This window comes from Molothrus ater, chromosome 13 (assembly GCF_012460135.2).
Source record: "Molothrus ater isolate BHLD 08-10-18 breed brown headed cowbird chromosome 13, BPBGC_Mater_1.1, whole genome shotgun sequence".
NCBI lineage: Eukaryota > Metazoa > Chordata > Aves > Passeriformes > Icteridae > Molothrus > Molothrus ater.
In genome coordinates, this window is record NC_050490.2 from 20504885 (window position 1) to 20526977 (window position 22093).

The 22093-nt window shown below is 43.0% G+C and overlaps 2 protein-coding genes across 2 annotated transcripts in view; one reads left to right on the forward strand and one right to left on the reverse strand.

Annotated features, from left to right (window-relative positions):
- Positions 1–1082: 1082 nt before the first annotated feature.
- On the reverse strand, positions 1083–14298 carry TUBGCP4 (tubulin gamma complex associated protein 4). The gene is made up of 18 exons (XM_036389627.1): positions 14186–14298; positions 13933–14061; positions 13211–13333; positions 12773–12826; positions 12257–12313; positions 11622–11701; positions 10804–11005; positions 8758–8923; positions 7491–7615; positions 6771–6821; positions 6301–6406; positions 5871–5978; positions 5502–5640; positions 4806–4983; positions 3892–4026; positions 2795–2911; positions 2231–2370; positions 1083–1931 (listed from the first exon to the last, which is right to left on the reverse strand). The coding sequence occupies exons 1-18, from the start codon at positions 14261–14263 to the stop codon at positions 1919–1921; spliced, it is 2001 nt and encodes a 666-aa protein (XP_036245520.1). The 5' UTR covers positions 14264–14298; the 3' UTR covers positions 1083–1918.
- Positions 14299–17525: 3227 nt separating this feature from the next.
- The window catches only part of IQGAP1 (IQ motif containing GTPase activating protein 1), a 54072-nt gene continuing 49504 nt past the window's right edge, over positions 17526–22093 (forward strand). Inside the window, exons 1-2 of the mRNA XM_036389357.2 lie at positions 17526–17710; positions 19503–19602. Of these exons, the coding sequence (XP_036245250.1) occupies positions 17659–17710; positions 19503–19602 (152 nt within the window). The 5' untranslated portion in view covers positions 17526–17658. The remainder of the gene's footprint in view (positions 17711–19502; positions 19603–22093) is intronic.

Here is a 22093-nt window from a genome sequence, read left to right on the forward strand (position 1 = left end):
CTGGTACTCCTCGTTTATCTAAACTTACTCAGGGCAATGCCTTCAGGAAAGGAGTGCAGAGAAAAAAGAAATGCTTACATTTCTCTGAGCTGGATATCACTAATATTCTGCTTTGAGTAAAGCCTGAGCTAACACAAAGTCAATTACAGAGAAAGAGTGTTTTCCATTAGCAAAAGTTCAGGGCCATGGCATTTCTGTTTGTTGGGAAGAATACCATGTTGTGTTTTCCTCCAGTTTGCTCCAGTTGTTATTTTCTATTAATTTCATTAAGGTGCTGCTGAAGTGAGTGCTAGAGATAGACACAAGAACCTTGGACAACTAAACTACTAGGAGACTGAGGTACAAAGAGTGTGTAAACGCTGTGTATCTGTAAATGGTAGCGGGATAAATCATCTGCTTTTGAGCGGCTGCATTCACATCTTAGTGGTCAGCTGGTGTAAAGGCAAAAGCTCTTCACACAAACAGTGCTATAGGTTGAAGCCCTCCCTCCATCCTCATACAATCTTTAGTCCCTTGCTTCAAAAGTGTAAAGTTTTTCTCAATGTGTATTTCTTCCTCTATCATTTCATGGCTCAGACAGTTGACTGTGTTGGTCTGTAAATCCCACATCCAACCTTCAACACTTTCTCTGGCTTTCTAGCTTTTTCCATGGTCAAGGGCTTTTAAACCTTGCATCAGGCGCAGTCCTACCATAAACAACTGTAGTGCGTGGAAGGTGCCAGGTCTTATACTTGCTGGCTGTTGTTACTGTGTCTTCCTGAGTGAGCAGAGAGGATTTTTTTCCCCCAAGGACATGTAACTTCATGTGTGAGCTGCAGCTGTGTGCAAATACCAACCCTTTGAGGGGAAGGCTGGTTTCGTGGCAGCATTTGTGTTCAAATTGGGAAACCTGCTACAACACCCCAGTGATGGACTGGAGGCTTCTCTTTTGCCAGTCATTCAAGGGTCTGTTCATTATAGCAAGGCTAGGAAATCTTAGTAACAGGCAAGAGTTCCTGCCAGATCGCACTCTTCAGTGACAGACAAGGCCCTGCCATGCTACTCCCTTTGCACTGGGGTGCAGACATTGACAGTACTCCATATAATTGCACGACAAGATATTTTTATTTGGGTTCAGTAGGGAAGTCACTAGTAGCATTCTAAATCGTCTGGAATGAGAATAGCACAGGTGAACATCCTAGGTAAGCATCTCCTTACCATTTTCCTGCCGGCAGAGGGCCCTTTCTACTCAAACAGGGCAAAGCTCCTGTCTTGGCAAGTGTAATTTTAGCACATAAACTATTAAACTGTATAGAGAAGGCATGTTATATCCACAGTGTTTCCATGACCTATGCACATATACTAGACTAGTGCACTGCATGACAAGAGACTTAAAAAATATTTCTTTTTCCCTCCCCCTTCACTTCAATTGAAAACTGCTACTGCTGTTTCATTTATCTGGTGGTGTTTGATTAGAAGACATTGTGTACTGTAAATCAGCTTACTACACAAGTGGAACTTCTGAATACAGCCAAAACTTAGAAGAGGATTAATTCCTCCATACTCGAACTTGAAGTGGAACACAGTCCAGCTGAAGAGTAAAGAGACTGTAGTCCAGCTGAAGAGTCCAGACATCTAATTCTGGTTTTTCACTTTCTGAAGAGGTTCAGACTGCCTCCCTGGAAGCACTTATAAGTATATGCAGGGCTGCAGAAAGCATATTTTTATGATTTCAGAAGAAATAGAATAGCTTTCTGTAATTGCTGGGCAGCCTCAGATAAGAGGCAATTCCTGCCAATTCCCTGTGAAACAGCATTTCATCAGGCAAAAGCCAGCTACAAAGAAAAATTTGAGCGCCAACTCTGCAACTGTCCAAGAGTGCCAGTCTCCTGTGCTTGATGCATCACTAGTCACAGCCTGAAGCAAAGGCCTTTAGTGCTTAAACTCCAAAACTGCAAAAGAAAGGTACAATATTAGCTACATGTTGAAAGTAATTACCTTTACCAACCCACACCAGCATTTTCTGGCCAATATGAGCTAGCAGCTTGTTCAACTTTCTGCCAAAAGAAACTCAATAGGAAGAAAGCATATGAAACCCAAAAATTACCATATGCTGATTTGTTATTTTTCTGTCATAGTAGTTATCAACACTTAGTGTAAGTCAAAATAATTAGAAGCCATCAATAAAAAATGGCTTTGTACTTCAATTACCTCAGGATAATGCTACAAGCAGCCCTCAAGATATTCCTACCTGCCCAAGGTTCCTCCAGCCTGGGTGTAGTATTTGTTATAATCCAAGCGTAGCAGCAGTTGAGCTAAGTCGGAGTTTATCTGATGATTGCGAACGCTAGAGAGAATCTTGAAGAGAAGTGATGACTGACGACTGAATCCCTACAAATTTGAAGATGTCAGTTCTGGGCCTTCTCAGAAGAGAAGGAAAACAAGCATCTCATCTCTGTTTCTGCCTACCCAGTCCTTTAACAGCCTGAAGAAGAGAATCACTACAAGAGATGTGATGCTTGTGGTCCAGGATAAGGTAAGCTGTGAGCCACAAGAACTCCTAGATATTAGTTATACAAAAGGAAGGGTAGAGGTACCAACCTCTGCCTCCTTTCTATTCCAGTATCTGCCCCCATTCTGCCTCTCTGTGGACACAGAATTTCCAACTCAAGTTGATTAGGTAAAATAATTACAAGCACTTACATAGAAGGTCTTGGCTTACACTCACAGTTGTTCTGGAGCTTTTAAAGCCAAGATAACTGCTTAGTTAAAATGTTTGCATGGGAGGAGAACAGATCCACAGAAACAAATTCACCTTCACCAAAATACTGAGTTGTGCAGCTCCCCGCTCATCTAAGGGACCCAGATTCTGACTGACCAGAGAACAAAAGCTATGACAAAGATCCAGAATTTCATTTAAGCAGTGGAAAACCTACATGGAATAAGAAGTACAAGTTAATAGTTGAAACAGAGTTCGTACACAGAGAGAAAGCAGAAAAGTTGTAGCATTCATAACAAAGATGTTTCTGATACTGTACTTTTTATTCAGGAAGATATTGATGCAGCATTTAAAAAAAAATTTCTGTGGAAAAAGGATTTAAATGTTATGCTGCATCTCCCCTCTGCCCCTCCCACAACCTTTTGCTGACTTTTCTGGGAAAACAGCAATTGGCATTAACCATCCAGATAGGCACAGGAGTTGAACACTGGCTTCTCTATCCAACCAGCAGGTCATCACTGCAGCTTTGGGATTAAGAAGGCAGGATAAAGACCAACAAGAGCTGTGGTTCAAGGCGTTGGTTTCACTGTTTGCTAAACTAGGAATTTCCATTGTATCAGTTATCTGACTGGGCAATTACTATTCTGACACCTTTATTCTATAGTAACCTCATAGATGAGCACAGAGACGTGTTTCATTGAAACTAACCTTCTTTGCAAATGTTTTTGTGATGCTGTTTATAAAAATACTTCTAACTTTTCTTTTTATTTAAATGAAATTAAAAGTAGAAGACAAAATTTTTCCTAGTCTAACCCATATCTGTGAATCCCTCAGGAATACAGTTCCCTCAGGAATCCCAGCACTATGCTCATTAGTTCTTCTTTAATAAAATAGCCTGTGATAAAAACATAGTGATAAAATACAAATTATTAAGGTTAACTGAACACTGAAGTAAGCTTGACTTAGAATTGCCAGGAATACAGCATTCACATTCACCAGCTGTAAATTAGAAGATCTTAAGTCAATTATCAGTTATAGTTTATACCTGCCTAACTCCTAGAATTGTAGTCTGCAGGAGATTATCACTGATCTGTTTTAAAAGATGCGATTTGTCATCATATCTGTTCAAAAACGTGTGTTTCTTAGGGCACTTGGATAATTGGTAGAAAAAGGTGAAAACAAGACCTACTTACAGGTTTTAGAAGGATGAAAGACTGAGCCAACAAATTACTTAGGAAATGATCATGAGCCAATCGTATACTCTCAAAATCTCTTGTGGCATTTATCTGCTGCAGAAGCTGTGAGAACTGAGACTCCAGTACATCGACCTGATGAGTATGTGAAGATACCTCATTAGTGGTTTGAGGAACTGGGAGTGCTTCAGACCAGCCAGAAGTTTGGAATAAGAAATTTACTTTCCTTATTGCTACTCTTATGTTACAGGCTGAGGATCCCCTTCTCTCTGGCTGATCAATGAATTATATACAAGAGCAGTACATAATGTGGGGTATGCAACAATTTTTGATGCCTAAGTAATATCTAAGTAGAAAGGGAAATTGTGATTTTCTTTAACTAAGGAAAGGTATATGCTAGCATGTAGACAAAGGTATTTGATTGGAGTAATTTCTGAATTTTATTCTGGGAGATACTATTTGGAATCTTAGGGCAAAGACTGCAGTACAAGAGCTCAGCCAGATTACTGTGAAGAATTTAGAAATCCAGGCTCCTTCTCAATTCTTTAAAAACCAACCAAACAAAAAAGCCCAAAACTTAACTCAAAGTAGAGTTTACTTAAAGAGGCCAGAGAAGGAACCAGGATGCTATCTTAATGATGGTCCTTCAGAGATGAGTGGTTTCTCACAAACATTTAGTAGCATTAGAGAGCTACTAAAGAACTCCTTCATTTCACTGATTCACAAGTCCAAAAACTTCGTAATTGGAGCAGTAGTCTGGGAACTTGGAGGAAGCTCTAGACTTGCGAAGGAAATCCTGATTTCCTTAAGGTACAAGGAATCAGAAACCCGAGATAGGTCTTCAGTGCTCCCTCCATGCATTCCTTCCAGTTTCTGATTAACTGATACACTTTATCTTTCTCTGTAATACTGACCTGCAGATAATACTGAAGATTGTCCACAAGGAAAGCCATGTGATCCCTCAGACGCCACTTGATGGCATCTGTTCTATTAGATTTTAGGTGTTTACGTTGCATCTGGAGAGCCCAGCAGTGCTGCAGCTCAGCCTGAACTCGTCGCACACTTAGCAGGTATTTGAACACAACGTTGTACCTACAATCAAAAAGTACAAAGTTGTTTAAGACTAAAATCTTCCTCTTTTACTGGAAAATGGAGTTACTGGAGTATTGGAGTTTAGTGTTACTGGAGTTATTGGAGAATGTAACAATGCAAGACTGAAAAAAGAAACAGGAGGTGACTGCCAATAGTTAGGGCCAGTCAGGTCATGGCCCATGTGCCCCATGGCACATCTTGCAGAGTAAGATTTCTGCTTGTACTGATTACTGACCTAAAAAATATGAAGTTAGTTTTCAGTGTAAGGAGGGGAATAAATGAAAACACTGTCAAAGTAGCGCTGTTTGTAAATCAGTGCAGATCTGTCAGCATCCTGCAGGTCTTACTGTCATTACAAGTACTTACAATATGGGTAGGTGGAATGAACCATTTTAAGGTTCAGGGAGCAATTGCTCTGTCTTTCTCTCCATAGAGAATAAAATCCCCCAACACAGTAGTGAATGCCTCACATCAGGGAACATACAGATGAATATAGAAAGACCATACCTAGTACTTACTTCTCGAGAACAGCAGGAGTAAAAAGAATGTGCAGTGGCCACTGAACTTTGTAAGAAAGTCCCAGAGCTGCCCATCCAGATGTGGGGGCTTCACGTGGAGATAATTCCCGGGAAGGCCCTTCACGAGTCTGAGAAGTATCTAAAAACAAATAAGGTGCTGAATTATGTCATCTTCTCAGTCAGTGCAACCATGGCAAGGAAAAGGGAAAGAACAGAATTAAGAAGAGCCAAAGTAGTCTAGGCCATCACATAGGGCAGTAAAGGGTAAAAATTAGTATTTCTTTAACTTGAGAGAAGGGTTAGTAATCAATTTAAAAACAAGGTCACCATCTCCCCTCTTAATTTACATCTAAAAATGCAAGTAGATACCTTTATGTTCCTTTCCATGATACTCAATGGTTAAGTGAAGAAGAGGAAGAAGGTTGTCATCATCTAACAGTACCTTATGAGCAGACAGCTGAAATGCAACGTTGACATCTGACAACAAGAGAACATGTATCAGCACAAGATGATGCAGCTAGTGCTAATTTTGCACCCATTAATTATTTACTCTTGGTCCTAAAAGACAAAATTGATGCACTATTGACACTCTTTTCTTTTAATTACAGTTTCAAATAACTTCCATCAGAAGGTTTCTGAGAGATTGTTTTCACTCACTTTCTGAGACATTCTAATTCACAAGTGCTGTAGTTTCAAAACTAGAGAGTCAAGAAAGAACTCTTCTGTACTGGACATGGCTTACCACTTTCCTGCTATACCACAATGAGGCCAGTTTGGTTAGCAAATAAGCAACACTCACCATGTTCAGTTACAGCCGTAGGTGGTGTCTTTAACATGTGCTGTGCGGTGTCTATGAAAGCCTGAAACAGCTCACCTCTTCCCAAAAGGTAAAAGTCTTTTATAATCTGTGGAGATAAATTTGTTGTACCTAACATACCAAAAATTGAGCAGAAATTTTAAGCATCCTAGCTGATGGCACCCATTTTTATTATTTGGACAAGTGCTGTTTCTAAACACAGCTCTGAATTTCATTCACTGAACAAAAAGTCTACGTCGTGTTTGCTTCAAGATGCAAAGTACACATATCCCTCTAACTCTGTCTTTGAGCGTACACTGATAGAACTTGGCCAATCTTGAGACTGGAAAGTGAAAACAGCTTTACCTAAATGAAGAAAGCCCAGAGTGTAAGGCAGTAAAGTATTTAATAGAAAGAAACAAAGAAGAGAAGAAAGAGCTGCTTAAGCAAAAATAAAGTAGCAGTTGCATTACCTTCAGTTGTCCTAGTAGATCTGATTCCTCCACCATCAGTTTCCAAAGATGCTAGTGAAGTACAAAAATCAAATGAAACAACAGAAATCTCCCGTCAGAATTATCTCGGCCATTCAGAGATAAGAGTAGCTGCTGTCTTAAAACACTTGCGATGCATACAAAAAGAGCACCTATACAAAATACTACATAAAGTACAAGAGAACACAGTCAGAGTCCTGTGCAGCAGCTCATGCTACCAGTTAAAATTCTTGATATATACTGGCAAAAAACTCTGCCTAAGAAACCTGAAGACCTGTGGCAAAAGAATGCAAATTTCTATGAAACCAATTCTACTCCAGCTTTGTTCTTGATTCTCTAACCTCCCCCTTTTCTTAGGTTCTCCTCCCTGCCCCAAGTGAAAAAAAAATTAAAAATTGCCAAAGCACGTGCACAGCAAGATGCTATTATGCTGAAAGCAAATGAAAAGTTCTGAAATAATTTCAAGTGAAATTAAAAAAAACCCCAAAATTCCCTTTCCCTCATGAAAGAGCATAGTATTTGTTAATGACCTTTTGTCACTAGAAGTTTGGTTTACATGAAGCTCTGAGACCAGTTAGAACAGCTGCACCATTGATATGTTTGTTCAATCACTGGCACTGACGAGCCCTCTTCTTCCAAGTCCTCAACAAAACTTAAGAGCTTCTCAGCCTGCACAGTAGTTACCCTTCCTAGGACGCTCACCTCAGCAACAGTGCTCCGTATCCAGTCAACCACTGATTCAAAGTCCACCAAACTAAAAAGCGGTTGCTGCTTGAGTCGATGTAGTTCTGCTGCAAAAGTGTCCTCCTGGTTTTTTAGGATGGAGCCTGTGCAGCAATGAGAAGAATTTCAGAGAGTAAAAACGGATGCCATTTGGAGACGTGCAGACAGAACAGAGGAACAGAAAGGCTGTCCAGGCAGCACTGTTTCAGGTCTGGCAAGGAATGTGAAGAGGAGGCTTCAAAGTACAAGTATACAAAGGTATAACATTACTATTGCATGTACAGTTGCAGTATATTTACTTGCCTCGGCAGTGCTGTGGTATCAGTAAAACCCCCAAATATTTTCTACATAAATGGTTTCTGCTAAAAGCCCTTTTTCGAGGACTGAGCTAGATCTTCAAACACACAAACTTTTCTGCAACATTAACCAGCTGGTTTGGGTCTCCCCTTACCTCTGCCCCTTTCAAATCTATCCTACTGCCTGAACTTGGGGACTTTGTTGTTTTTTTAACCAACTGAGGTAGAAGACAAATTTTTTCCCCCCTTGCTTCTGCTACTGCAAGAAAACAGTCCACCTGAATTGGTCCTTTGTTCTCTGTAATGTCACTCAAGTAATTTAAGTACTTTTGCATAGGCATGCTCAAGTACCACACAGTCCTCCCCCAGCAGTCCTCCCCCACTGGCGTAGAAATATATTTCCCAAACCACTCTCAATGTAAACTTTTCAAGCTCTCAAAGTGAACTATCAGGTAGAAACTTCTCTCCCTTGCTGTCTTTAAGGCTCCATATAATTTGTCTTTCATAGCAACTTTGGCACTACCTTGCAAGTGAATCTCTCATGTTTGTGGATGCAAATTAATCCCATGACACCATTCTGCAATATATACACTCAGAGCAAGATGTGCCTTTGTGTCAGTTTGCAGCCTTTAGGGAGAGGGATGCAAACTGAAAAGAAAACAAGGCCTTTGCAATTGCTTTATGCAGAGCAAATCACATGGTAACTTGCTGCTGGAAACTTGGAGACTATGCTTGGAAAGTGTTATCTACTCATCCTGTTCTTACACCTCTCCCTTGGAATCAATCAGAAGCAGAACACTGGGACTACTGCTCTGTCCTGGCACAACTATCCATACAGTCTGAAGAATAATGGCCAATAGTCAGTGACTGTTGAGGAATTCATTAATGTGACATTTTGGAAACTACATGTCAGTCTCCTAACTGAGGAAAGGTTGCAAGATGTTCCTTACCTTTTCTGGTCAGGTTAACATTCTGATTCTCAAACATCTGAACAGATTCTCCCACAAAGAGGATCTTCTCAGCAACTCGTACAGGAATGTATGAAGGCAGCATTTCTACTCTCAAAGAAAACTGCTTTAGAGATGGAGCTAACATGTTCTCCTCCTCAATCAAGCGCTGCCAGAGACACCAGGGAAAACAAAAATCAAGTGCAAAACAGTGTCAGAAAACCAGACAGAAAAGGTGTATAAAGGGGAGTGTGTGTGAGGGGGGCATTTAAGAGCTTTGGAAGTAAGCAGAAAGGTAGTGGAACTGATTTGTATCATTTAACTAAGCCAGTAATCTTCCTTATACTTCTGGTATGCTAGCAGATCCCCCTGGAGATATTGGTTCCATCAGAGTGCAGCAGAAGGGAGAAAAAGAAGCTAAAACTTTGTGGAACAGCAACAAATTGGCTGTATTAAATGGTTATGATACATAAGAAAAATGAGTGTTATTGCTGCCATAAAAATGTTAACTAGCATTACCAAAAATAATCCTCCCCTACACCCATTCTTATGTTTCAACACTGTTAGAACACTTGTGATACAGGCTAAATATAAACACTTCCACTAGTGAGCAAATAGGATAAAGATCCAAAGGCTTACTAGCAAAGATAAGGCAATTTTCTCAGTTCCTGTGAAAGCTGTCTTAGAACAATACAGTAGGTTATTAATTTTTTTTCTGAATGTTAATAAGAAACTCCAGGTATGGAGGCAAGATCTTCCTTCAGGAATGAAATATTAATAATCTCATCTGGCTTTCTTGTTACTGGAGAATTAGTTTCAGTGGTCCGTAATCCAGAAAAAATCACCCACGGTTTTGAGAATGTTTGCCATCTATAAAATTCTTTATTTCAATAGGAGAATTCAGTAATAATTTGTATACTGATGCTAACAAGTTGGCAATTCTTAAGATTCTAGCAACACTTTTAGATGAGGCAATACCCAAGTATTTTATGATCTATTCCACTAAAACTCAAGAGCTCCTATTTTACTCTTTGACTGAAGAATTGCCAATGCTGTTAGTCGATAAGACTGAAGAAAGAAGTTGCTTAGTCTACAATTTCCACCATGGACCTAGAAGACTCAACAATTTTCACTTTCTTTATCCAATATAGTGAAGTAACAGATTTTTCCACTAACTGCCTTTTAAAGTTTTTCCCTGTTTTTCTCTGGGTGTAGTCCGTTTTCAGCCCTGTTGGCACAGGGCACCTAATTAGTATGCAACACAGTTTCTGAGTAGTCACAGCAAAGCTGCATGTACCACACTAACTCCATAAGTGCCCATGAAATGTTTTCTCACCATAAACTAGAGGGTAAATTTAGAGTTGAACTTGCTCCACACTATTCTCTATTAAGACACTATTCAAATGCTCAGTGTGGAAAACTACTCCATTGAGAAAGGTGCTTTGCAAAAGGGCACTCTAATGGTATAGCATCTACAGGAAGTGTTACCACATTTCACCAATGTGCTGGCAGGTTGCTCCCTTGCTTAGCGGTCCCTTGACTCTCACATAACACATCTTCTACCAGTAATGTCAGTAGCATTAACCTGTTATGTAACATTTGCACAACTAATGGTTGTACAAGAAAGGTACCTGACCCAGGTGCCCATAGAAAGTGTGCAAATCAAATCAACAGCCAAGTTCCCCACACCCTGTTTCTTGCAATTGCTCACACTACCACCATTGCCTATGCTAAACAGATCACGGTGTTGACCATAAGGAATGAGGAACCAGTCAGTCAAGAGCAGTGGGCATGCAGCAGTTCCCATTACTTGACATCAGCGTCTATTCCGTCCACAGGGCTTTCTGCTGTGGGGTTATCCAGCTGTGCCAAACAATAGCTCTCTGCCCCTTAGGCCTAGCAGCAACCTATTACAGTATTATTTCACTTTACCATCCTAGAAGGTTTCAGTATAGTCTAGCACAGCTCGCACCAAAGTAGAATACAATAAATACACATCTTTAGTTCACTAAGAACCAAAGATGCCAAGTTATGACTCATAGATCTTACCAGGTCCTGCAGTTCTCGTAGCTGTTTTCCTGTAAGCCCCCCAATTCCTAAGTCATCGTCATCTTCTTCAGGTTGGCTAGGGACATTTCCAGAAGAGGGGCCTTGTTTGATAAAAAACTCTTCATGTTGGTCTAGTAGCAATCCATGCAGCATCCAGGCAGAGAGCTGCTTATACATGACTCCATGACACACAGCCAGAATCCTGAGGTCATGTGAAACAGTCAATCAGGCCTTTGCACACAATAATCAAAACCTCATTGTATGTTGTTCCAGAAAGTCCAGTTGGTCAGCCAAGGAGTATGGCAAGTACTAAATGCCTAAATGTGGTATTTTATATCTTTTTTTTTTTTAAACAAGGGTGGACAAAACTAGAAGGTGCAAAACTAAGCTAACATATCCTCTGAATATGTGGCTTCTCCATGGAAATCTGCTAGTATACCAGATGTATAAGTCTGCAGTGGTTGCTGTTTCTACTCAAAGGACATTTTAAGTGGTTTGACTTTCTCCACAAGGACATACAAATATCAGAACACTCACAGAGTCACATTTATAATTTTGAAGGATCAAAGATCAGAGATCAGTGATACGCACAAAAAAGAAGAAAAACCTGGGTCTGAAGTTTTCTAAGCCCTTAGCCTTAATTCTCACCACAAGCCTGCTTTAGATAAATAATGGGGATGGTGACAGTTTTACTGTCCCCTGCATGCTATTCCTACTTTTATACCAAGGCTGTTTTGCATGTACTGTTTCAACAAGTAAGAAACACTTTGACACTAACTCCAGAAGAATGAAGTAATAGTTTTACTGGATCTACATACTTTTCAAGAGCACTGCGAACAGGAGGCAACCCCCCACAGCTATGTTTGTGGACTGTCTCCAATATCTGGCACCCATGAATCTGCAGAAAGAAAAGGTTAGACTAGGTCTGTTGTTTGGATATGTATCGACCTTTTTAAACATTTAAACAATACACTTTCAGCTAACAAAAAAATGCCTTCACAAACTGAACAAGTCTTGCAGAAAGAAAGGTGTAACATGCTGCATGTAGTGATGAAAAAGGCCTTCCATGTGTGGCCTTACACTCAAGCTTCTCTCAATACTTTTCCTTAAAAAAATGTAAGCGTCTCTGGATTCTTAAAACATTAGCCTCTGCCTTTTTTATTTCAGGCAACAGCCAGAAAAAAACAGTCACAGAAGAGAAAAATTCCAACCTACTCAGTATACTGTCCTATAAAATTCAAGACATCAAAGACTATGGGATAAGGGGAAAACTCAAATACAGTGTAAATGAATTTGTAAAATAGTCTCAATAGTTACAGTAGAACTAGTAACAGGGCATCCTTACTGGAACTACATTATTTTCTAGTATTAGAAGTCTGGGATGGGGGCAGAAATTACTTTGTCAGTTAAAGAGAAAATCTGTTAAGAGAAACTAGCTGCAATTTTACTGTACCTTCTGAGTTTTGATCTGTTCCACCATGACCATCACAGAGGGGAAGAGTAACTGAAACTGCAGAACAAGAAGTGAAATATTGATTTAGGTAGTTATGTAAGGAAGAGAAAAAAAACTCTACTTGAGTAACTGTGGACAGCAGCTGAACACAGTAATTTAATAAAACTATTATCTATGTTTCCTCACAAATTAGAAACATGACATGCAACTCTCCAGGAAGTATGTCTTCCCTTCACTGGACCAAGATGCACAAAGATACTATATCCCAGCAGTAGTTCAGGCTAAACACAGTCAGTGAGGAATGTGTGAGGGTCAAGGAATGTGGAGGACCTTAGCTTTGTGTTGAAGTGCAGGTGATCCTCTGAGCATGATTAAGGAACTACAGAGGTAGAGGCATTAGATAGAAATGGCATGACATGATGGAATAAGCCTCGTTTATCCCACCCACTTTCTTATTAGACTCAATGAGGGATAAGAGCAAGCCAAGAACAGTACCTCTTTAATAACATGACATACCTGGTCCAAGGAGTAATTAACATGTGAGATGGAAAGATGTGGGTCAGCCAGAAACTATAAAGATAAAGCAATTAAAGAAGATTAATTATCACAACCACTGGATGGTGACACTACCCAAGGTATGACAGCTACTAGTCTAGCAGAGATTAATCAAAACCTCTAAAACTGAAAACAGAAGCCACAATAGTCTGAGACAGCAGATAAAGATGGAGCCCTTACTGAACTGAAGAAAGAGGGGACAACACTTAATAGGATGAAAAGTAATTTACAATGGCATCTTATAGGAATAATTCTCACAGGAAGGCATCCCTAATGTGGAAAGGAAAATACCTTGTTTCATTTTAGAAACTACTACTCCTATATTAATTGCAGAAATGACAAGTTTCCACAATCTGTCAGCAGCACTACAGCCTATTGTTCTGTATCTCTCTCCTTTACCTCTTGTTCTAGGTCAAGTAGTGCCTGTCGATAAGGCTGCAGCACTGAATCGAGACCTGTACAGAAGGCTCTCAAATATATGCCATGCAATCCACTCTGGTTTTGCTGAGATGGATGGTGATCCTGAAACCAAACAATAAAATCTGCATCAGCGTCCTCACACAAGTCTGAAGAGTAACGTAGTATCTGTGCAGTATCACAGCAGTAGTCAGTGCTCAGACCATGTTGAAATGCACCTTAGCTCACCACAAAGTGATCATAAAAACAAATACAACCTTGTCACAATTAGAGTTACTTGAGCAGACTTATATTTAGCTCTTTTGTGGACCTATGAAAGTGCTGGGAGCCACTGGTACCAGTGCTTCTTTTCACTTAGGTGAACCTCTTGGTGTACCTTCACTTAGGTGTACCTCTTGGATCTCAAGGGTCTTCGCAAATCATGAGGAGATAGTCATGAGCATCCTGCTCAGTTGACAAACCCTAGCCTGTCCGGTGTGGTCAGAAATTATTACAAGACGTCCCCAAGAATAAGATTTTACATTTGATTCATTCTTCATTGCTCTCTATCCTCCCTTACAAGCATCGCAGAGAGCTTTCTGGAGCTCTGCTCCGTGCGAGCACGCATATGGGCCACGGTATGACACTCCTGTGTCCTGGGCAGCTTGGCCTTATTAGCACCTGCCGCGCTCTTCCCGGGAAATACCTCGGCCCGGCGGCCCCACCTGCTGCTGTACGTGTCCCGTGTATTGCTCCACGAATTCGGCGAAGCGGATGTAGTCAGTGCCGAGGCGGCAGAGCCGGTTCAGGACGCTGGTCTCGCTGGGATGCAGAAACGGCAGCTCCTGAGACACCTGGAAGGGGAAACAGCGGTGACGGACGGACGGGCCGTGCAGGGTGGGGGACAGTGACCAGGCGGGGCGGGGGCCGGGGTGGGCTTTGCCTGGGGGATGGGCTTTGCCCGGGGCCGTGCCACACCTGGAGGCCGCCGCGCTTGCTCCAGGTGAAGGCCGCCCCTGGGTACCCGCTCAGGGCCAGCAACAGCTCGTGGATCATCCTGCCGCGCGGGGCCGCGCGGGCTGCCGGGAGCAGCGCGGGGGCCGCCGGGAACGGCGGGCGGGGGCCGCAGAGGAGACGGCGGGGAGGGCGGGGAGGGCGGCGCGACGGAGCGGGAGGGACCCCGGGGGGAGGGGCGCCGTGGGGGGGGGGGGGGGGGGGGGGGGGGGGGGGGGGGGGGGGGGTGTGCCGCCGTGGGGGGGGTGCCGTTGTGGGGGGGGGGGGGTGCGCCGTTGTGGGGGGGGGGGGGGGGGGGGGGGGGGGGGGTTGCCGTTGGGGGGGGGTGGGTGCGCCGTTGTGGGGGGGGGGGGGGGGGGGCCGTGGGGGGGGGGGGGGGTGCGCCGTTTGTGGGGGGGGGGGGGGGGGGGGGCGTGGGGGGGGGGGGGGGGGGTGCCGTTGTGGCGGGGGGGGGGGGGGTGCCGTTGTGTGGGGGGGGGGGGGGGGTGCCGTGGCCCGCTCACGTCCCGACCGCTTCAGAGGCGCGTTGGCTTTGGCTCGCGGCAGGAGGACAGTGCTAGTAACGTGAGTGGCTGTGATGGCAAGTGCCTGTTCGAGAGGTCCCAATCCAGGACAATAGCAAATGCGCAGCCTTCTATGTAGACTTGGTTTCGGTGTGCCGCAGTAGGTTTCTTTATCGGTTTCGCAGGTTATCTGTCAGTGTTTTATCTTTCTCTCTTTATTATATATTGCTTTCCTTCACTTCCTGTCATATTCCGGGTAGTCTTTTCAAAACTTCAAAACGGTCTAGTTTGAAAACTATGAAGTTATTTAATAAAGTAGTTTTTAGCAGCCTCCTTTTTATTTCCCCCCTATTTTTGACAGTGTTTTTCTCTATGTGCATTTTTACTCTTCATTTAGAAGAAATGATTGTTTATTCTTAAGGGTCATCTAATTTCTATTCGGTTCAGCTTGCCACAATAAGGTCTGAAATGTAGCAAGAATATGGGCATGTACTGTCTATAGCTGTACAGCTTTATGTGTAAATTGGGAGCCCCAACATTATTGTTTAACATGTATGAGTATAATAAAACTATCGTCTTTCTGTTGACAAATCTAGCATCATAATAAAGACTGAGGGGTTGGGCTAGACATTTGTTAGGCATCCTTGACATAAATATCACAGAAAACATTTGGTCCGGAAACCCCTGCAAAAGAGCAGATAACAGTAGTTTATTTGAAGGATTTTGGTTTTCTCTGGGAAGCCTAGTGATTAATCATTAAGGCAAAAAACTTAAAATATTTTTTTTACAGAATTAGTTGCTCAGATTTTGAAATGAGAGAAAAATAGGTATCTCTATAATACTTGCAGGGCCATCTGACTAGTGCTCATTCAATATTAAGGGGAAAAAAAAAACCCCAAGGAACAGGAAAGGCAATAAATTAGACATAAATACACAGATCTTAATAAAAACATTTTGCAGAGTCAATAACAAACACCAGAAATCTTAAATCAGGGGAGCTGTTAGAGATACCATTGACTATGACCTTGAAGAGGTACAGAAAGGTTCTTTGATGATAATAATTGTGTAATAATTGTGTTTTATTTTTCTTATCAGAATAAGATGTTTTTGAGGGAGTATTGTGGCACTGTGCAAAAAATGTTACGAGATTTTCAGGGGGAACAAAATGAATTCTGCATTCCACAGTCTACATATAAACATTATTTTAAATGTCTTCTCATTGCATAACTTCCAAGTGGCCACATGTGAAGTAATGCAAATGTTAATAAATAGAACCCTAACTGTATTATGAAACCTTTTGTTTTGTAATTTATGTCTGGCATTCCCCAATGTCGTTATTTCTGTAACCATTGAATTATGTCTTCCTTTAATCAATTAGGTTCTCTAAGATTGTTGAGTCCAACCAATGATCGAACACCACCTCATTAACTATACCGAGGCACTAAGTGCCATGTCCAATCTTTCTTCTAACACTTCCAGGGATGATGTCTCTACCACGTTCCTTGGCAGCCCATTCCAATCTCTAACCACCCTTCCTGTGAAGAAACCTGCCCTGGCACAGCTTTAGACTGTGTCTTCTTGTCCTATTGCTTGTTGCCTAAGTATATATAGTAAGGAAATGTACTTTTTGATGGGCTCATGGAATCATTGAGTTTGGAAGTGACCTCTAGAAGTCTCTAGTCCCACCTTGTTTCCTCAATACCAGGTGAACTCGAGTGGGTTTGTCCAGGACTATGCCTAGTTATCTCCAAGGGCAGAGACTCCACAACTTCTCCAGGTAACTTGTTCCAGTGTTGGATCACCTTCAGAATACAAATATTTTTTATTTTGTTGAAATGGGACTTTTAATGTTTTTCAGTCCATTGCCCACTGATTCTTGGCATGTTCTCTTGTGCTCTCCTCATATGTCAGATGCTCCAAGCCCTTAATCAATTTCACTGTACTTGTTCCATTATGTCCATGTCTTCCTTGTACTGGGGAAGCTGAAACTGAATCCACAGCTGGAAAGATGACTCCCTTAACTGCTGGTGATGCTTTTCTTAACAGAGGCTATTGGTCTTCTAAATTACTTAATATGGGCTTAGGTAGTAAATGTATGCCCTGGCACTGAAATTCATGGAACTAATTAAAATGGATACATGGTGGCTGGCATTGTCAGTGCTCTGACCCTTGAACAAGAAATAGGCAAAGCAACAGTAATATGTACTGAGGGGAAGGAAATTTTCCAGGCACGATTCTCCTGTGGCAGTGCTTCTGGATATTGCTATTGGTTTTGGGCACTCTGCTTCCACTTGTGGCTGACATTTCAGGTGAGTTACCGCGGTTTGGTCAGTAGAGATGTTTAGATGGAAAGGTATGGCTGCTTCCAGCAAGGCCACGTTTTGTTACTGTGAAGGGCAATGCAGCTGGGGAACCTGGCAGGACAAGAGGGCTTAGGCAAAGCAGCATGTGGGAGGCAGCCGGGCCGTGGAGGCTGGGCTGATGAGGCTGCACTGCACACAGTGGGGCTCACATGGCTGGGCTGGGAGGGCTGAGAAGGTAAGACGTGGGTCATGACCAGTTTGACCTGGGTTGTCCCGCATATGCTGGCGGAGTTTGAGAGCTTAGCTGGGTGTTAGGAATGAGCCTAACAGGAAGATTCAGGGCCAGGGCGCTGGCCCTGTGAGAGGGAGGGACAAGGCGGCCAAGCCGGGTCCTTCAGGTTTACGGGATGGGCCGAGCTAGGCTGGGGGCTGGGTCCGGCCGGAGGGGGACTGCGCAACTCGTCGTTTCTCTCCAGCGGCGGCCGAAGGTGGCGGGGGCGTCTAGGGTGCGGCCAGGGCGGGGAGAGGGAGAGAGAGCGCGGAGGGGCGACTCCTCCCCCGCCACACCCGGTGCGGCAGGAAGAGGAACAGCCGCGCCCTGCTCCCGCTAGCCCCGGCCCAGCGCAGCGCCATGGCGGCGGAGGACGTGGACGGGCTGGCCGTGTCCCGGCCCCACTATGGCTGTGAGTACCGGGACCCCGAGGGTCTGGGAATCCGCGTGGCCGCCAAGCGACGCCCAGCCCGACCTGTCCGTGCCTTCCAGCGTCCAGCACTGGGAGGAGAGGCTTGGTCACCGCAGGCATGGGGGCAGCCGCGGGGTCCGGGCTCCGGGACGGCCCCGCGGGCGCGGTGCGCCCCGCCGGCTCTCCTCGCGGGCCCCGGCGAGCTGCGCCTCCCGCGAGATGGGCGGTGTGCCGCGCGGGAGCTCGTCAAAGCTCGACGGTCCTCCTGAGTGCTAGAGAGGAGTGCTGAGAGAAGGCAGTGGATGAGCAGCGACGGGGCGTCCCACGGCTGTGTCGCCGTCGTCTGCCGCGGGCGAGCCCTGCGCCTCGCCCAAGATGTCCGCCGCGGGCGGGGCGGGGGCGGCCCTGCCTTCCGCCTTCCCGCCGATTTTGGCGACCACACCCCATTTGCCGGGCGAAACACCGCTCCCATCGGACTTGCCTTGTCCCACGACTGCCTTGTCGTGAGCTTGCGGTGGAGAGGGAGGATCTTGGCGTCCGACGCGTGGGCTCGCCTGTGCTACGACACTGCGTCAAAAATGATCAACGGTGGAGGAAAACGTGGTGCTGTGGAGGGGCGATGTTGTAGGCGGCAGTCAGTCGGACCTGGTCTTTTAACACTTCCAGGGATGGGGTCGCCACAGCTCTGAGCAGCCCGTGCCAATGCCTCGCTATCTTCTTGGTTCCAGAATTTCTCCCTATCATCTGGTCTAAATCTCTCCACTTCTAGTTTAAAACGGTTCCCCCTTGTCCCATCAGTATTGCCGTCTTCCTTTTATAAGCCTCCTTTTCAGTACTTTTAAGTACTGAAAGGCCACAGCGAAGTATCCCTGGAGCCTTCTCCATGCTGAGCAACCCCTGCTGTCTCTGCCTGCCGTTTTGGGAGAGGGGTTCCAGCCCCCGGAGCATCTTTGTTGCCCTCTGGATGTGCTGTAGCAGGTTTTGTGCTGAGGATGCCAGACCTAGATGCAGTGTTCCTGCTGGGGTCTCACAAGTGCACTGCAGATTGTTGTTGAAGTTACTTTAGGTATAAGCTAACCTTTGCTTAATAACAGTATGAGATATTTCCTATTTGTCAGATTGGTTCATAAAACCTAAAATCTGTAGGTTTTTCTTCTTTTTTTGACATGAGATGTAAGTATGGGAAGAGAAGACTTTTTCACTGAGGCTTTGAACACACAGAATCTAGAAGATTTAGGCATATTACCCCTATGTATATCTTCAGCATGATCTGAAGACGGCATGCAGGTTGGGAATCTGAATGATTCTCTTCCATATAGGGAATGTGAGTAGCATTTCCACCTTGTTTTAGAGGTGGACTATAAAGATATAGAAGGGATTATATGATGTGAATATGTATTTGTGTCCTTCCTTAATCTTTTGCATCAAAATTGGAGGATAGGTGAGGAGACAAGTGGTCACTGATGTGCTTTTGAGGAAGACAAAGGCAAAGCTAGAAGAAAATAAGAAAATAAAGGATTGTTTCTAAGCAATTGTGAGAGGGATGCAGTCAATTTGAGAAATCGGGAAGAAGGAATCTGGCAAATTTATGTGACAAGGATAAGGAAATGGAGAGTTTTCTCTTGCTAGTAAAGAACATTAGATCAAAGTCATTAGATCCTTAGTTTTCTGAATTAAAAAAAAACCAACTGTGATGAATTTCTGTGGGAGAGGTTGGATCTGATTTTTGATGTGCCTGTTCCATTACATTCAATCTTCAACCATCTGAGGGCTGTGTTTTGTTTATTTTCAGCCGTCTTGGATAATGAGAGGTTAACAGCAGAGGAAATGGATGAAAGGCGACGCCAGAATGTAGCCTATGAATACCTTTGTCATTTGGAGGAAGCAAAGAGGTGAGAATAATTGATTTTGAAACTGCTGGTGCTGTAAAAGAAGATGTGACCTTTGGTACGGGGAATAATTTGGATGCATCTTACCTCTTGTCTTGGTTTCTTAGTGGCTATATAGTTTTGCTAGAAAGAACAACCAATCAAAAAAATCAAAGAAACTCCCTTCCTCCCCAGAAAAACCAACCGACCTCTGATGTGTATTTCTAAGGTTCTCAAAGACTTCATGACAAGGGCTCTGTAGCTGTTTGTTCTGTTATTCCTAGCACTGGATGGGTTCTCCTGATGCTATGATGATTTTTTACCTTTTCTTTTTATATACCACTTACATATTCTCAATACTCTTAACATGCATACTTGTAATTCTTTAAATCTAATATCTTAGCATATTCTATTCTGGTATTCTATTAAGCCAGAAGACCAAACATCCTGAAGGCCTTGCACTTGGAGGCCAAAAAATCTTATGGTATCTTGAAAAAACAAGACTCCCTCTAAAACATTTCCTGTAAACTAAAATTAAGTCCATCTGGGGGAAAATACTTGAAGATAAGAAAATGTGACACTGTTCATTTAAACCTCTCAGTGGAGCATAATTTTTAAATATACTAATTTACAAAGTCTGTAAAATTGTATACGTGATCTACTGTGTGTGTACATTTTGGTCTATTCCACCTTGGTGAATTATTGCACCATAAAAATCCTTATTAGATACCGAGATAAAAAGCCCGTTGTCCCATAACCCTGTCTAACTCTTAATTCTAAACCCAAAGGCATCGCGTCCCGTTGTCTAACTTGTATATGTCTGGTGCAATATTGCCTCCTGGCTTAGCAGTGCACATGAAAAACAGTTACTCCCTTCCTCTTAACTGAAACCTTTTACAAATTTAAATTGTAACAGTGTATATTCCTTGCACACTGAGACCTCGATTCTTGCATAGTTCTCCATGCATCCATCTATTTAATAGATCTGTAGTACTTTTCCCTGGGTTGCTCAGACTGCTTTCTGGGCACTCAGTATCTTTCTGGAAGTTCACTGCCAAAAGAGAGAAAACTTTTCCAACAGGGCCTTAGTGGGCATACTTACAAAAGTGCAATGATTATTTTGTATACTCCAACGGATTTGGTAGTATCATACATTATTGCATGGTATCTGCTTTTTCATGATGTTATGGTATAGTAGAGTTTTGCTGAGTTGTCACCTTGAAGTTGTGCTGCTGACATTTGTTTCTCATCTTTTATTTATATAGTCTGTTGTGTTTTCCTGAGTGTTACCCTTCACTCAATCCTGCTGAATTAGATTTTTCCTGATTTTTGTTTAAAATATTGAAATAACTTTTATTCTTATTTTCCCTGACTGGGTGATGAATTTTGTATAAATCTGTGTCATTCTTCCTTAGCAAGGCAGGCATGTTCAGCTGTAGTGATTTTACTGAGGAGGAAGTACTGAGTTTGTACAAGTTCAAACTCAGTTCTGCTGGCAGAATATAAAGGATTGAATTCCAGGACTTTAATTTTACCAAGAATTTTTAGTATATTTTTGAAGGGACAGGGAGCACGCAGTTTATGCTGTAGTCCTTTAGGAGCTTTATGAGAGTTATCACTGTTGTAAGTTCGCAGAGACTGCTTAGTTACTAGTAGATAATAATTTTCCTTCCATACAGACTTGAATGAAGTTTGAAGTAAAAAGCAAGATCTGACTGTGTTTCAAAATAACTCCTTCCCTTTGAATCCAAAGTCTAGCAGCAAATACGGGGCAAACAGGAAGAGATGAGTTGCACTGTAGTCATCGTCCAAGCTTGAAGGAGCCCCAGATCCTTCACTTATAGGTTCTTCCTGCATTCAACCTCGGAGTAAATGCTAGAGGAGGTGCTGATTCCCACTGGAATTCCATGCTCAGGTCTGCAAAAAAACCAAAAACCACCTCAGGCAAAAATACATTTTACAATAACAGCTTTAATATTTTTGTCTAGCTCTTGCTTAATCGTGGGTACTTACTCTTTAAATAAATCAGCTTTGACTCCGACGTTCTTAGTGATCTTGTTTCTGCTTCTGAGTGTTGTCTTGATGTTGATGAGGTTGAGCAGCTGGGCATTTGATTTTTGCCACACCTCGTCAGGAAAAAGAAGTGTTCACTCTTGTCTCAGGGTGAGCATTGAGATGTTTCAAATAATGCCTAGTGGTAGCCAGTATGTTTTGTAAAGAATGAAGAAACAGCTGTGCTGCTCTAAAGGCAAGTGTACAGCCTTCCTTGTATCCACCTTGGCAGTAGGAGCACATATTTTTGAAGTGGAAGGTCTGCTTGGAGAGCCTCAACCCTTATCCAACCCATAACTCATGTTTGCTTAGTGGCATACAGGCTATTCATGTATATGTGAGTGGGAGTTCCTGATTCCTATAGAGAAGGCCGTATCACTTAACATAGGAGTTAAAGATTAAATCTGCTCCAGGAGGGGGGAGCAGACTTCTGAGTTTAATAATTAAGATACACAAGGGAGAG

Excerpts from the sequence above, each read along its gene's own strand:
- TUBGCP4 (XM_036389627.1), bottom strand. The coding sequence starts at position 14,263 with ATGATCCACGAGCTGTTGCTGGCCCTGAGCGGGTACCCAGGGGCGGCC. Across the intron at positions 8,924-10,803 it reads TACGAGAACTGCAGGACCTG|CGCTTGATTGAGGAGGAGAA; the intron begins GTAAGATCTATG and ends TGTCTCTGGCAG. Across the intron at positions 7,616-8,757 it reads TGTTAACCTGACCAGAAAAG|GCTCCATCCTAAAAAACCAG; the intron begins GTAAGGAACATC and ends ATTGCTGCACAG.